At 55.0% G+C, this 16,389-nt stretch overlaps 1 protein-coding gene across 3 annotated transcripts in view; it reads right to left on the bottom strand.

Annotated features, from left to right (window-relative positions):
• The window catches only part of LMBR1 (limb development membrane protein 1), a 97,705-nt gene extending 87,072 nt beyond the window's left edge, over positions 1 to 10,633 (bottom strand). For all 3 annotated transcript variants that reach the window (XM_036246175.1, XM_036246177.1, XM_036246176.1), the window contains exon 1: positions 10,553 to 10,633. In XM_036246175.1, the coding sequence (XP_036102068.1) occupies positions 10,553 to 10,618 (66 nt within the window). In that variant the 5' untranslated portion in view covers positions 10,619 to 10,633. The remainder of the gene's footprint in view (positions 1 to 10,552) is intronic.
• Between the last annotated feature and the right edge of the window lie 5,756 nt (positions 10,634 to 16,389).

The raw sequence follows: 16,389 nt of genomic DNA on the forward strand, positions 1-16,389 counted from the left end.
AGGCCTGGTTCCAGTCAGGGAGCAGGGCGCTGGCACGAGGCTCACTGGCGCTGGGGCCGGGACAATGCGCCAGGTGAAGGCACTGCGGCCGAGGACAGGGCCCAGGGAGCACCGTGTGGGTTTCTGAGGAAGGTCTGGTGCGCGTGACTGAGAACGCGGCGACCTGCGTGGCGGACACCACAGAACAGCACCACCTCGGATGACACACTCGGGAGGAGAGGACGACTGTGGGCCTCCTGTCAGCACTGTCCCCACACACGCCGGCCGGGGGCCAGGGACAGGACTGACTGATGGACAGGAGCAGTCTGGACAGCTGCTGGCAGCCCCTGAGGAACCCTGGCAGATAAGAGAAGGTCAACACCATTGCACCTCCTCCCAACACCCTCGAGGGTGGGAGATGGGTCAACAGGACAAGAGCTATCAGTGCAGGAATGTCACCCCACGAGTCAGGGCGCTGCTGACAGCAGACGGAAGTCCCAGAGGCTGGGGGAGCGGGGCAGGGAGCGGGGCAGGGAGCGGGGCAGGAGCGCCGTGAAGTGTCCAGGTCAGAGACCAGACACGTGAACATCCTCGCCGGCTGACAGAATCCATTCCTCCAGCAACAGGCCTGTGCGGGGGGGCCCTCTGCTGAGAACTGAGCGCCCCGCAAGGCACAGCCAGTTCCGGCCTCACGCGCTCCCACCCGAGTGAGAAGACCAGTAACCGACGCCTAGGTCCACGTGAGCGGGCAACCCGGCCGGGGGGCAGGGAGGACCAGCAGGGGAGGGGCACCCCTCGCCAACAAGGGGACCCCTGAGGGAAGTCCTGGGAGGGACGAGCAAGGCCAGCTCTCCAGAGAGGGGCAGGCAGAGTCCTGCCCAAAGCGGAGGAGCAGAGGGCTGGGAACCAAGAAGCAGCCGTCTCCCAGGAGGTCAGCGATGAGGGAAGCGGAGGAAATGGGAGGGTTCTTCAAGATGGGAGAAGTTACAATGGTTAGAGGAAAGGCCAGTCGAGAGAAATCACTGACGACGAGAGAAAACAGAATTGCTGAGGGAAGGGGGCCAAGGCGAGGGTGGGGTAGGAAACCCACCCACAAGGAAAAGGAGGAGGCAGACAGCGACGCCACTGCCTGGGCCAGCAGACTGGCGGCCACGACACCCTCTGAGTGGTTTCCACACCGTCAGCGCACGGACACAGGGTCACGGACAGCGGGAGAGTGGAGGCAGTGGAGAAACACGACGGACAGGAGCCGGGGGTGAGACAAGGCAGCCCATCGAGTCCAGGCCACCCCACCCCAGAACTGCGGGCAGCGAGAGAGGCCGGAGGGCGCCGCCCGGCAACAGGCCTGGTTCTCGGGTGCTGCGGCCCAGGCAGGCCGAGGCCTGGGTCTAACAGATGCCCTCCTCGCTCCTGCCCTTCACAACCTAGACCTTGGGACATCGCTCACCTCCCTCTGCCGACGCCCAACTCGACGTGCCCCGGCCGTGGGCCACAGCAGCCCCGCAGCCACGCTGCGCCCACCTGGCCTTACCAGCACCTCCCAGGCCCGCTGCGCCCCCTGCCAGCCTTGGACGTCGCCCTCCCCCGCCTCCTGGGCCGGGCACAGATCGGTGCCCACCCCACAGCTCTGCACAGGAACCTCACCTGCCCGGGATGTGACCACTGTCTGGGAGAGAGTGAACGGACTGCCACGGGTCCTGAGCACGTCGAGAGACGAGTGAACAAGGACGGGCCCCGGAGGTTCCTGGGAGCAGCCGCCACGCCGAAAGCCCTTGACCAAGAGAGCTGGACGGGTGGGAGGTGGAGCTCAAGGGCTGTTTGGGGAGTTTCTAGATTAGTATTTAGAGGTGGAGCACAGTGGCTTCAGGAATTCTGCGGAGTTCGTGCGGAAGTGGTGGGTGAGAAGGCATGAAAGCTAACGGAGGAAAGGAAATCAAGAAACCAAAATGGGCGGCATGGCCCAGCTGGTGTGGCTCAGAGGACGGAGCACCATCCCAGGGACTGAGAGGTCCGGGTTCGATTCCCAGTCAGGGCGCATGCCCGGGTGGTGGCTCGATCCCCAGTAGGGGGCGTGCAAGAGGCAGCGATCAGTGTTTCTCTCTCACATGGATGTTCCTATCTCTCTCCCTTACTCTTGCTCTAAAAAAATCAATAAAAAAATATTTTAAAAAATGGACAGCATGGCCCTGGCCGGTTTGGCTCAGCGGTTAGAGCGTCGGCCTGCGGTCCGGAGAGACCCGGGTTCGGTTCCCGCTAAGGGCACGTACCTCGGTTGCAGTTTGTCCCTGACCCTGGTTGGTCGTGCGGTGGCAGCCACTCGAGTGACCCTTTCACATCGATGTTTCTCTCTCTCTATCTCTTCCTCTCTCTCCCTCCCACTCTATCTGTACAAAAAATGGAAAAATGTCCTCGGGTGAGGATAAAAAAAAATAAATAAAAAATAAAAATAAAAAAAATAAATAAAAAATAAAAATAAAAAAAATGGACAGCATGGAATGAAAAGACTCCTGGAAAGGAACCCACCCAAGAGCAGAAGTAAGATGAGCCATGACAGAAGCAAATGTACTCCTCACTTGGAAATAAAAGCCACCCACTACAAAAACACAAACACAACTGGAACAGACTGGAACTGGAACAGAAGTCAGGCCCGGCTGGAGTGCTTTCCCAGTCCCCTACGGGAGTGTCTTTCGCAGAGAGACGGACCCACAGGATGAATGAAATGACAGCAAGCCATTAATAACACCTGTTCTCCTTATCTGGTGGGACAAGAGGAAATCCCTAACCGCAGACAGGAGAGAATCCTGCGAAGGGAGAGGAGGGGGAAAAATACATGGTTTAAAGCAAACATCCTTAAATACCAGGGGTAAGACTCGAATCTAAATTCAAACGAGCCAGCTTTCCATTTAAGGTCTCTGGGCGTCAGCAATTTAGGGTGACTGAAAGGACCACGGGACGTGAACATGGAGGGTGCACACGACTCCAGGGCTGCCCACCAACAGGGTCTGACGGGACCCTGAAGAGAAGACAGGCGACCCCTCCACCAAGACCCTGCCCCCTCGGCAGAGAGCCAGTCGGTACGGCTTGATTTTAACGTCGCTAACTCAGAAAGATAGAGATGGTGAATGTCCTTTAAAAGTTTAAGGTAATGCCCTGGCCGGTTTGGCTCAGCGGTCAGAGCATCAGCCTGCGGTCCAGAGAGACCCGGGTTCGGTTCCCGCTAAGGGCATGTACCTCGGTTGCGGTTTGTCCCCGGCCCTGGTTGGGTCGTGCGAGTGGCAACCACTTGATGTGTCCCTTTCACGTCGATGTTTCTCTCTCTCTCTCTCTCCCCCTCCCACTTTATCTGAACAAAAGACAAAAAAATGTCCTCAGGTGAGGATAAAAAAAAAAAGTATAAGCTAACCACTGAAACAACTAAAATTAAAATTATAATTCTTTCAACAAACTCAGAGAGAACAAACTAAGAGTAGCCAGAGGGGAGGTGGGTTGGGGGATGGGGGGAAAGGTGAGGGACTGAGAAGACAGACGGGCAGTCACAGAGCTGGCCTGGGGATGTGGGGTCCCGCACAGGAAACAGTCGATGATATTGCAGTAACTGTGGGTGGTGCCCGGGGGTACCAGGCTTACTGGGGTGAGCACTTCGAAAGGTGTATACCTACCTAACCACTATGCTATACGCCTGAACTAATATAATACTGCATTTGTCACCCGTAATTTTAAAATCAAATTTTTTAAAAAACTATTTAGTTATAATTCTTTCAAATTAGCCTAAGAACCAGGAAAATAAATATAAAAGAAAGAAAAATCTACACAGAGTAGTAAAAGAGAGGAAAACACGAAAACAATCACTGGAGATGGGAAATATTAGAATCATGACTGTGAGACAAGCCGGCGAAAGGCAGACGCGGAGCTAATGGGAGAAAGTTAACCTGTCTGTTCCCTTCTCTCGGGCTGAGCTCGGGCCAAAGGTGTGACGGAGACACAGGCAGACCCCTTGTGAGCAATGGTATAACCCACGGTGCAGAGAGGATCTTCACACACCAAAACATAGTATCAAAATACGTTTTTAAAAACTGAATATGTGCCGGCCAGTGTGGCTCAGTGGTTGAGCATCGACCCTGCACCAAGAGGTCGCTGGTTCGATTCCCGGTCAGGGCACATGCCCAGGTTGTGGGCCCATCCCCAGTGGGGGGCGTGCGGGAGGCGGCCAATCGATGTTCTCTCTCATCCATGTTTCTATCTCTCTCTTTCTCTCCCTTCCTCTCTCACTAAAATCAATTACGAAAAAAATTTTTTAACTGAATGTGCAAAGAAAAATAAAACACTGCTTTAGTTGCGAGACTTTAATTCACCATGAAGAAAAAACTAAACCCTATCCAAACGCATAATAATAATAGATGCATTTTTAAAAGTAACAAGAATGCGCTAGTAAATAAGTGTTTCTCGTGCCTAGTGCCCTAGGCCCATTTATCCCACACCCTGCCACCCCACTGCCCCAGCCCCCCAACAACCACTAATTTGCTTTCTGTTTCTATGGATTTGCCTGTTCTGCATACTTCACATGAATGACTGCTACAGTGTGGCTCTTGGTGTTCAGCTTCTTTCACTCAGCGTCATGGTTTCAAGGATCATCCACGAGGTGACATGTATCAGTATTTCACTGCTCCGTAGTTTTACAAGCCAAATAAACCCACATTTGATTTAAAACACATGGCAGCTGAAGGCATCTTCTTCAGATATAGTTGCATATCCCCACAAGTATGTATAAATAAAGAGGTCCTGTTGATGTGACGGATTACATGAAGAGATTTTCGAATGTTGAGCCCGCTTTGCGTGCCTGGGATACATGCCCCTGGCGTGGGGTGCAATTCCTTTTACACACTGCTGGATTCAGTTTGCCAGTATTTCCTCGCAGAATTGTGCATCTATGCTCACGCGAAGTATGGGTCTGTAGTTTTCCTCTGTTGCAATGTCTTTATCTGGTTCAAGTATCAGCTCTACTAGAAGCGACTCCCTTCAACTTTTGTTTGTCTCAGAAAGTTTGTATTTCCCCTTTCCATTTCAATGATCATTTTGCTAGATACAGAATTCTAGGCTGGTGGATTTGGTTTTTGTTTTTTTCTATTAACATTTCACTCCTCTCTTCTTGCATGGTCCCTAAAGAGAAATCTGATATCATTCTTATTCTTTTGTTTTGTTTTGTTTTGTTTTATCCTCACCCGAGGATATTTTTCCATTTTTTGTACAGATAGAGTGGAAGGGAGAGAGAGAGAGAGAAACATCGATGTGAAGAGACACATCGAGTGGCTGCTACCCGCACGACCAACCAGGGCCGGGGACAAACTGCAACCGAAGTACGTGCCCTTAGCGGGAACCGAACCCAGGTCTCTCCGGACCGCAGGCCGACGCTCTAACCGCTGAGCCAAACCGGACAGGGCTGATATCATTCTTATTCTTGATCCTCTATTTGTAAGGGGCTTTTATTGCCCTGGCTTCTTTTTTTTTTTTTAATTCCTCACCCGAGTATCTTTTTTCATTTATCATTAGATAGAGTGGGAGGGAGGAAGGAAGACAGAGACAGAAAGAAACATCAATGTCATAAAGCAACATTGACTGGCTGCCTCCTGCAGGACCTGACGACCAGGGCCAGAGATGAACCGCAATCGAAGTATGTGCCCTTGACCGGAATCAAACCCGCGATTCACTGATCTGCAGACCAATGCTCTAACTGCTGAGCCAAACTGGCCAGGGCTGCCCTGGCTTCGTTGTCTCTGATTTTCTACAGTCTAAAGATGATATGCCTAGCCCTGGCCGGTTTGGCTCAGCGGTTAGAACGTCGGTCTGCGGACCAGAGAGTCCCAGGTTTGGTTCCCATTAAGGGCACACACTTTGGTTGCAGTTTGTCCACCGCACCAGTTGAGGTCGTGTGGGTGGCAACCACTTGATGCGTCTCTCTCACATCGATGTTTCTCTCTCTCTCTCTTCCTCCCGCTCTATCTGAAGATAAATGCAAAAGTGTCCTCGGGTGAAGATAAAAAAAAATTAGCCCTGGCCAGTTTGGCTCAGCAGTTGGAGCACGGGCTTGCGGACCAGAGAGTCCAGGGTTCAGTTTGCGCTAGGGGCACGTACAAAATATAATAATTAAATCCTGAAGATGATTTGCCTAGATGTAGATTATTTTGGTATTTGTCCTACATCTGCCTTTTCCTAGTTTGTCTCATTTACAATTATGATTTTAATGTTTTCATCTCCAGTGATTATTTTTGTGTTTTCCTGTCTTTTACTACATAGGGTAGATTTTCCTTTCTTTTATATTTATTTTCCTGGTCCTTAAAGTAATTTAAAAGAATAATAACTAAAAATTTTTTTAATTTAACTTTAAAATTATGGGTGACATATGCAGTATTATATTAGTTCAGGTGTACAGCATAGTGGTTAGATATGTATATACCTTACAGAGTGCTCACCCCAATAAGTCTAGTACCCACTGGGCACCACCCATAGTTATTGCTTGTTGGATCTGCAGTTTGGTGTGTGTATTAATTTTGGGAAAATTCTCAGCCATGATTGCTTCAAATATTTCTCCTGTTCTTTCTTGCATTCCCAATACACGTGTGTTGTATCTTCTGTGACTGTCCTACAGTTCGTGGCTGCTCTGTTCCGTTTACTTTGCTTTTCAGTTTGGACCGTTTCTGTCAGAATATCTTACAGCTCACTCACTCCTCCCTTGGTCCCGTGGAGCTAACTGATAAGCCCGTCACAGGCATCCTTCGTTTCTATTACAATGCATGTGCCTTCTACTCTTCCTTCGGCGTTTCCATTTCTTTGCTTGTTGCACACGTCTGTTCTCGCATGCTGTGTGTCTTTTCCATTCGAGTGTTCCACATACTAATCAGTTTTTGTAAGTCCAGCTTTATAAGTCCCAACTCTTTCATACCTGAGTCTGGTTCAGATGCTCGCTTTGTCTACTTAGGCTGTGTGTGTTGCCTTTGCATATGCCTTGTGACACCTCTGTTGAAAGTCAGACATCATGCACAGGGCAAAAACAACTGAGGTACACACACCTGTGTGAGACTGTGGATCTGGCTGTGAGTTACACTGTATTTACTATTTGATGTCACTGTGGGTGTCAGAGGCTGGAATTTCTTCTAGCGTCCTTGGTTTTTTTTGTTGTTGTTGTTTTTTGTTTTTTTATTTGATTTTATTTTTTTTATTTTTTTTTAAGAACAAGAAAGGGAGAGATAGAAACATTGATGTGAGAGAGAAACTGATGGGCTGCCTCCTGCACGCCCCCTACTGTGGATTGTGCCCTGACCGGGAATCCAACCAGGACCTCTCCCTCCATGGAGCGACACTCAATCAATCCACTAAGGACACCAGCCCGGCTAGTGTCCTTGTTTTTGTCTCCCCCACCGCCTTTGGTTTTCTCTAGAGACTCCTTCTTGAACAGAGTCTGACTGTAATCCCTTGTTATTACACAGAAACCTGACCGATGTGGTCGTTAAGAGTGGCAGTGGACAAAGTAATAAAGCTCCTGCCTACTACACCATGAGATCTCAATCCAAATGACAGCTTACCTCATTAATTAAAAACAAAGCCAAAAACAAACAGACCGGTAGAACAGCAGAGTCCAAACGTAAACCCCACAAACATGCAGTCACCTGAGTAGTGACAAAAGTCACAGTGGTGTGTCACCAGTCAGACATCCACCTGAAGAAGCACATACAACTCCCACTTCACCGCACCCACGAGAAATAAACTGCAGGTAGACTAGGATCTCGGTGGGAAGAGCCAATCAATTAAGCATTTAGGGAGAGGCACAGGAGGTCTTCATAACTTTGGATCGAGCAAAGATGTCTTCAATGAGACATCAAACAAAAAGCACTGATCACAAAAGAAAAAAATTTGATAAAGGGAACTATATTAAAATTGAGAAAATATCATTGAGGAGTGAAAAGGCAGCCATACAATGGGATAAAAAGTTGTGTGTGTGTTTCTCTGAACAAAGTGTCATTTTTTTTTTTTTTTAATCCTCACCGGAGGATATTTTTCCATTTATTTTCAGAGGGAGTGGGAGGGAGTGCGAGGGAGGGGGAGAGGGGGAGAGAGAGAGAAAGGAAAAGAAACATTGATGTGAGGGAGACATATCAATTGGTTGCCTCCCGCACAACCCAGACCAGGGCCGAGGACCCAACTGCAACCAAGGCATGTGCCCTTGAGAGGACTCGAACCTGAGACTCTTTGGTCCATAGGCCGATGCGCTAACCTCTGACCCAAACTGGCCAGGGCCCAAGGCATCATATTTTGAATAAAGAACTCTTGCATATCAAGTAAAAAGATACACTAATTTAAAAATGGAGAAAAGTCTTGAAGACAGCTCACGGAAGATTTCCAAATGACCAATCAACATATGAAAAGGTGCTCAAATGCATTAATCATCACAAAAATGCAAGTAAAATATTTTGTGGAATAAATACTATGACACACTCTGGACGGTCCTGCTCAGTGGTTAGAGCGCCAGCCCTCGTACCAAAGGGTCGAGGGTTCAATTCCTGGTCGAGGGCATGTATCTGGGTTGTGGGTTCCATCGCCAGCCCTGGTTAGTGTCGCGCAGGAGGCGACCCATTGATGTGCGTCTCTCACATGGATGTTTTTCTCTCTCTCTCTTCCTCCCTCCCACTCTATCCAAAAATCAATGGAAAATTATCCTCGGGAGAGGGTTAAAAAAAAAAGGGTGCATACGATAAGGTTCCATTTACATTGAAGTGCACACCTGAACAAAACTAACCTATTAAGACGGGGACAGAAGTGACCCTCCAGGAGAGGAGCCAGAGCAACTGGAAGGGGGAAGGGATGGGCCTCTGAGATGCTAACCAGAGTCTCTCCCCTCCTGGGTTCCGGGTCACACTGGAAATGCTTCGTGTGCACACGATTGTACACGCCTCTCAGCACTTCCGCTTCAGTTTAAACGTTAAAATTAAACCCGGTCGGTTTGGCTCAGTGGACTGAGTGTCGGCCCATGGACTGAGAGGTCCCAGTTCAATTCCGGGTCAGGGCACATGCTCGGTTTGTGGGCTTGATTCCCAGTGGAGGGCGTTCAGGGGGCGGCTAATGGATGTTTCTGGAGGTTCCTCTCTCACATCCATGTGGCTCTCTCTAAAAACATAAAAATAAAAAAATCAGTAAAAAAATATATAAAAGTAAACTAGATGCTCTGTATCAAACCCCACCAGTTCAGACTTTGTATCTCCTCTTTAAATTCCAGGGCATGACTTGGCAAATGTTCAAGATCAAGAACTGCACACATTAGGCCATTGTAAACCACAATTTTTCACCTCAAACCAAGAGAGGCTGAATTTGAGAGAAGTTGGAAGGAGGGGGTCACCGCAAACGTCTTTTCCGCCGTTTTGCAAACACGCAGAAGCACCACTGCGCTGTGTTTCTGTGCGTCAGGAAGAAGTGAAGCACCTGAGCAGATTCCCGAGGGCCCGGCGCGGACCCCGAAGGGGGCGAGCACGGCGGACTTCCCGGAGGAGCTGCCTCCAGGGAGCAGCGGCCTCGACCCGGCAGCCGCCGGTCCTCCCACCCAGCAGCGGCTTCGGCGTTCAGGCCAGCGGGCTGGTGCGGGAGGCCGCGGGCTGGGGGCCGGAGCTGGGCTGCGCGCGCCCCCAGCACAGGCGGACCTGCACGCACACCTGCCTACCCGCGAGCCGTGGCCACTGGCCCAGGAGGCACAGAGCCCGCGCAGGTGGCGCCACCTCACTCCCCGTGGGACGACAGGTGACTCGACGGAACCGCGTGCAGGAAGGGTGGGCGTGCGGCGGGGGCGGAGCCGGGGCGGAAAGCGGCGCAGGTGGCCAGGGGGAGGCGGCCGCGGGGTCGAAGGGGCCGAGGGCGCGGAGACAGGCAGGGGGCGCACGGACAAGGTCGGGACGCACCGACAGGTCCGGGGGCGGAAGGGACGGGGACGGAGAGGCCGGGGGCGCAGGAACAGGGCCAGGGGCGCATACACAGGTCGGGAGGCACAGAGACAGGCCGAGGGCGCAGGGACAGGCCAGGGGGGCGGAGGGGCCGGGGGCGCAGTAACAGGTCGAGGGCTCAGGGTCAGGCCGGGGGCGCACGGACAGGTCGGGGGGCAGAGGGGGCGGAGGGGCCGGGGGCGCAGGGACAGGTCGAGGGTTCAGGGTCAGGCCGGGGGCGCACGGACAGGTGGGGGGGCGCAGGGGCCGGGGGCGCAGGGACAGGTCGAGGGCTCAGGATCATGCCGGGGGCGCACAGACAGGTCGAGGAGGCGCAGGGGCCGGGGGCGCAGGGACAGGTCGAGGGTTCAGGGTCAGGCCGGGGGCGCACGGACAGGTGGGGGGGCGCAGGGGCCGGGGGTGCAGGGACAGGCCGAGGGCTCAGGGTCAGGCCGGGGGCGCACGGACAGGTGGGGGGGCGCAGGGACAGGTCGAGGACTCAGGGTCAGGCCGGGGGCGCACGGACAGGTCGGGGGGCGGAGGGGGCGGAGGGGCCGATGGGCCGGGGCTCAGGGACAGGCCCTGGAGGGGGCCGCGGCCGCCCCCCTGCTCACCGTGGACTCCCGCACTTGGCTGTGGAAGTGCTGCTCCCGCGCCGACACCTCGTCCTGCGCTTCCATCCTCCCTCATGCCCGCGTCCGCGCGCCCCTCCGCACCATCACCCGCGCGCCCGAGGGGCTGGGCGGCCGCTGCGCTGACCCGGGACCACGGGGCGACCACCAGCCGGGCAGGGACCGCGACCGCGACCGCGACCGCCGCTTGAGCGCCGCCTCGGGAGGAGCCGCTCGGCAGGAGGGCGGTGCAGCGCGGCCGGGGCGGGGCCGGGGCGGGGCCGACGTCAAAGGACAGCGCCGCGCGTCAGAGGAGCGCGCCGCGGCGCCTGCCGGGCCGACAGCAGGAGGGGCGGGGACGGGGTGGGGCCGGCGGCGGGGGCGTGGTTTGTGGCCACGCCCCCAGGGCCGGGGTCGCGGGGGTCGCCGGGAGGTGCGATTGTGGCCGTTCGCTGTCCCTCCTGCAGGTGTAATGGGTGCGCCGGCGGGCGGTGTGCGCGCTCGGCTCCCACAGGACTTAACCATTTACGGCAGCACCTGTTAGTGCCTGGCGCCGGGCACCTGGCTCCCGGCTCTGTGCTTGGTGCTCAGCACCCAGCACCTGGCTCCCGGCTCTGTGCTTGGCGCTCGGCACCCGGCGCCCGGCTCCCGGCTCTGTGCTTGGCGCTCAGCACCCGGCTCCCGGCTCCCGGCTCTGTGCTTGGCGCTCAGCACCCGGCTCCCGGCTCCCGGCTCTGTGCTTGGCGCTCGGCACCCGGCGCCCGGCTCCCGGCTCTGTGCTCCCGGCTCTGTGCTTGGCGCTCAGCACCCGGCTCCCGGCTCCCGGCTCTGTGCTTGGCGCTCAGCACCCGGCTCCCGGCTCCCGGCTCTGTGCTTGGCGCTCAGCACCCGGCTCCCGCCCGGCTCGCGGCTCTGTGCTTGGCGCTCAGCACCCGGCACCCGGCTCCCGGCTCTGTGCTTGGCGCTCAGCACCCGGCACCCGGCTCCCGGCTCTGTGCTTGGCGCTCAGCACCCGGCACCCGGCTCGCGGCTCTGTGCTTGGCGCTCAGCACCCGGCACCCGGCTCCGGGCTCTGTGCTTGGCGCTCAGCACCCGCTCCCGGCTCTGTGCTTGGCGCTTAGCACCCGGCACACGGCTCCCGGCTCTGTGCTCCCGGCTCTGTGCTTGGCGCTCAGCACCCAACACCCGGCTCTCGGCTCTGTGCTTGGCGCTCAGCACCCGGCTCCCGGCTCCCGGCTCTGTGCTTGGCGCTCAGCACCCAGCACCCGGCTCCCGGCTCTGTGCTTGGCGCTCAGCACCCGGCTCCCGCCCGGCTCGCGGCTCTGTGCTTGGCGCTCAGCACCCGGCTCCCGCCCGGCTCGCGGCTCTGTGCTTGGCGCTCAGCACCCGGCACCCGGCTCCCGGCTCTGTGCTTGGCGCTCAGCACCCGGCACCCGGCTCCCGGCTCTGTGCTTGGCGCTCAGCACCCGGCACCCGGCTCGCGGCTCTGTGCTTGGCGCTCAGCACCCGGCTCCCGGCTCCCGGCTCTGTGCTTGGCGCTCAGCACCCAGCACCCGGCTCCCGGCTCTGTGCGTGGCGCTCAGCACCCGGCTCCCGCCCGGCTCGCGGCTCTGTGCTTGGCGCTCAGCACCCGGCTCCCGCCCGGCTCGCGGCTCTGTGCTTGGCGCTCAGCACCCGGCACCCGGCTCCCGGCTCTGTGCTTGGCGCTCAGCACCCGGCACCCGGCTCCCGGCTCTGTGCTTGGCGCTCAGCACCCGGCACCCGGCTCGCGGCTCTGTGCTTGGCGCTCAGCACCCGGCACCCGGCTCCCGGCTCTGTGCTTGGCGCTCAGCACCCGGCACCCGGCTCCCGGCTCTGTGCTTGGCGCTCAGCACCCGGCACCCGGCTCCCGGCTCTGTGCTTGGCGCTCAGCACCCGGCACCCGGCTCCGGGCTCTGTGCTTGGCGCTCAGCACCCGCTCCCGGCTCTGTGCTTGGCGCTTAGCACCCGGCACCCGGCTCCCGGCTCTGTGCTTGGCGCTCAGCAGCCAGCACCCGGCTCCCGGCTCTGTGCTTGGCGCTCAGCACCCGGCACCCGCTCCCGGCTCTGTGCTTGGCGCTCCGCACCCGCTCCCGGCTCTGTGCTTGGCGCTCAGCACCCGGCACCCGGCTCCCGGCTCTGTGCTTGGCGCTCAGCACCCAGCACCCGGCTCCCGGCTCTGTGCTTGGCGCTCAGCATCCAGCACCCGGCTCCCAGCTCAGCCTGCAGAGCACTGGGGCAGCCAGGCAGCTCTCCCACGGAAACGTTCACTCTGCCAAAGTAAGTAAAGGAAATGGGCTGATTGAGGACACGCCTTAGGAGGAAACCGGCTTCTCTGGGTCTGATAAGGGGCTTGGCTGCCCGAGGTCTGTCTTGGGCTTGCCCACCTGGGCAGCGTCGATAGCCTGAAAGTGAGGCCTTTGCCAAACCGAAGGGGAGCCCAGAGCTGTTTAATGACCCCCTGCAGACCCTCAGCAGCACGTTTATTTGGGGAACCGCCAAACATGCCCAACACAGTAATTCACCCCATTCTGCAATTAAGGATCTTTTATTGTTTTGTGTGGGGTTTTTTTGCTATAAAATTGCATTTGAGCCCTGGCCAGTTTGGCTCAGCGGTTAGAGCATCAGCCTGCGGTCCAGAGAGACCCGGGTTCGGTTCCCGCTAAGGGCGCGTACCTCGGTTACAGTTTGTCCCCGGCCCTGGTTGGTCATGCAGGTGGCAGCCACCCGATGTGTCCCTTTCACGTCGATGTTTCTCTCTCTCTCTTTCTCTCTTCCTCTCTCTCCCTCCCACTCTATCTGAACAAAAAGTGGGAAAATGTCCTCAGGTGAGGATTAAAAAAATAAATAAATAAAACTGCATTTGAAGGAATATTCATCATTTTACTTTTGGATTTATTTGACGATAAGGAAGTCATTTAAATTCCTGTTGGCTATGATTTTTTTTTTTATTGGCACCTCTCGAGAATTATTAGGAAGCGAGAAAATCTACAAACTGCTTTCAAACTATTTTATGGTCTATGTTCATTTAGATTTTGTAGTATCTTTTTGCGATATTGAGTTACATTCTTTCTCACAGCCCAACGATTGTAGGCCCCCAAATACTGTGCGTAGCTGTGACACCGTCTGTGGGAATACATCGGTAGAGGGCGGACCTAGAGAACCTGACGCTTGTGCTGAGTGACGGTTCCTGCTGCCATAAACTGATAAGAAGCCAGCAATGACTGTCAGCTGCTTGAGTTCAGTGTTCACCTTTATTTTTTAAATGTCCGGAGCCCGGAAGAACCAGGGAACGGTGGAGAGGCATCCGAGTCTGTGTTTTCTGGGCGCTGGGGTCTGAGAGCTGGGTAAACACCTGCCTGAATGAGCCGGGATGATTTCTGGGTTAATCTCTCCAAACCAGATCGAAGGCAGATTAGATTTTAAGATGGGTAGCATTCCGTTACCTCTTCCAGAAAGTGGATGCCTGCGCAGTTCTGGTTTTGCTAACCCAACATGCCAACCATCTAGACCTTTTTTTTTTTCTTTTTTTTTTTTATCCTCACCTGAGGACATTTTTCCTTTTTTTTTTTTGTACAGAGTAGATAGAGTGGGAGGGAGAGAGAGGAAGAGAGAGAGAGAGAGAGAGAGAGAGAGACATCGATGTGAAAGGGACACATCGAGTGGCTGCCACCCGCACGACCAACCAGGGCCGGGGACAAACTGCAACCGAGGTACGTGCCCTTAGCGGGAACCGAACCCGGGTCTCTCCGGACCGCAGGCCAACGCTCTAACCGCTGAGCCAAACTGGCCAGGGCCCTTTTTTTTTTTCTTTTATGAAGTTGTTTGCAGAGGTTTCCCCGCCTTGTTCCCCCGCCTAGTTCTCGCACCCTGTCTTGGGTACTTACCTCACTTAGCCCAGGATTTGGCCTAAAATGGCTGCAAGCTCACCCCTTTCGGTATACTCACCCCTTGGCCTAGGGCTTTGCCCTTCCTGGAAGAAGTAGAGTCTACAGCACCACCCCCCTCCCCACCACCCAGTCCCAGTGAGCGCTGAGACAGGGCGGCTGTTCTCACCCTTTCCCATCTCATGGGCCCCTAAACGAAGGACTAAGATTCTGCGGCACACCAAGAACATTATATGGTTCGCCAAGCTGACAAAAAATAGGTATGATTTTTATTCATTTACATCAGACAGCTATTGTTTGGCTGTTGTCTTTTTTTTTTTTTTTGACAATCTAAGGCAGTGATTCTCAACCTTCCTAATGCCACAAACCTTTAATACAGTTCCTCATGTTGTGGTGACCCCCAACCGTAAAATTATTTTCGTTGCTGCTTCATAACTGTAATTTTGCTACTGTCATGAATCGCCATCGGAAATATGTGTTTTCCGATGGTCTTAGGCGACCCCTGTGAAAGGGTCGTTCGACCCCCAAAGAGGCGGCGACGCACAGGTTGAGAACCGCTAGTCTAAGGGCAAAGCAGTCAGAGCTGCTGACTAAAAAGGCAGGAATCGCGTGTTTCAAACATCCTGCACACACCTGTTGACAGTCATTGACTTGGGATAGAGAACTTCCCCTAACTGTTCTTCACACGCACACATGCGCGTGTGCACACACACTTATTTTTAGAGAATAAAACAGACTCTACTCAAAACAGGCCGGGAGGAGGCAGGGCCCGGAGCAAGCCAGGGGAGGGTCTCACAAGGCAGGACAGAGGGTCACTGGGAGCAGGAACCTGTCTGGAACCTGCTTTTTGTTTACTTCCTGAGAAGGGGTGGTCAGGAGCTTTGTAGACAGTGGAATCCAGTGGTGGAAATGGCGAAGGCTCTTTTTAAGCTCATGACTGTCTGATATTCAACTAAGTTTTTGTATTTTTGCTATGAACACCCCCTTTGTGTCTCCACATCTTCAGTAAAGTCTGCCATGTACACATACACACACATACACGCATGCACACACGCACACACAAAGAATAGTCTCTTTCCCACCTCTTTTTTTTTTTTGTCCTCATCCGAGGACATTTTTTTTTCCATTTTTTGCACAGATAGAGTGGGAAGGAGAGAGAGAGAGAGAGAGAAACATCGACGTGAAAGGGACACATCGAGTGGCTGCCACCCGCACGACCAACCAGGGCCGGGGACAAACTGCAACCGAGGTACATGCCCTTAGCGGGAACCGAACCGGGGTCTCTCCGGACCGCAGGCCGATGCTCTAACCGCTGAGCCAAACCGGCCAGGGCTCTTTCCCACCTCTTGAATCTGGGCCTGGACATGTGACTTGATTTGGCCAAAGGGACACTGGAAAATAGGGAATGATGGAGAAGGTCTTGTGTGTTAGGCCTTTCTACAGACCCTGGGCACCTCCAAGTGCCACTGTGTAAATACGCCCCAACCAAGCGGGAGGTGGGTGGCCCGTCATCTCGGTCACCCCAGCGAACACCCTGTTTTCTGCCTTCCTCTAAAGCATGATTCACCCCCAAAATACAGTTTTCTCCTCCGCTCAAAGCACGCAATGCAGTTATCTCGTCAACTGTGGAATACAATCAGACCCTTCCACGTGGCATTCCAGACCTGGGCTTTGGGGCCCACCTGCCCTTCCAGACACTGTCCCCACTTCTTCCCCTCCAGAGCCCTCCCCTGCAGCCCGGCTCCCCCTGTCTCCACCCCCAGCGCCTTCCCCGTGCTGAGGCTCAGCAGCTCCTCCCATTCCACGGCCTCTTCCCTCCAGCTCAGATTCAGGGCCACCGTCCTCCTACACCGTCTCTCCTGACCATCCCAGTCTCTTTCTTCACGCATTCACTCAAAGCTGGGGACACGCCTGGGAGAGGACTGCTTCAGCTCT

Source organism: Molossus molossus, unplaced genomic scaffold (genome assembly GCF_014108415.1).
Source record: "Molossus molossus isolate mMolMol1 unplaced genomic scaffold, mMolMol1.p scaffold_m16_p_7, whole genome shotgun sequence".
Classification (NCBI taxonomy): domain Eukaryota; kingdom Metazoa; phylum Chordata; class Mammalia; order Chiroptera; family Molossidae; genus Molossus; species Molossus molossus.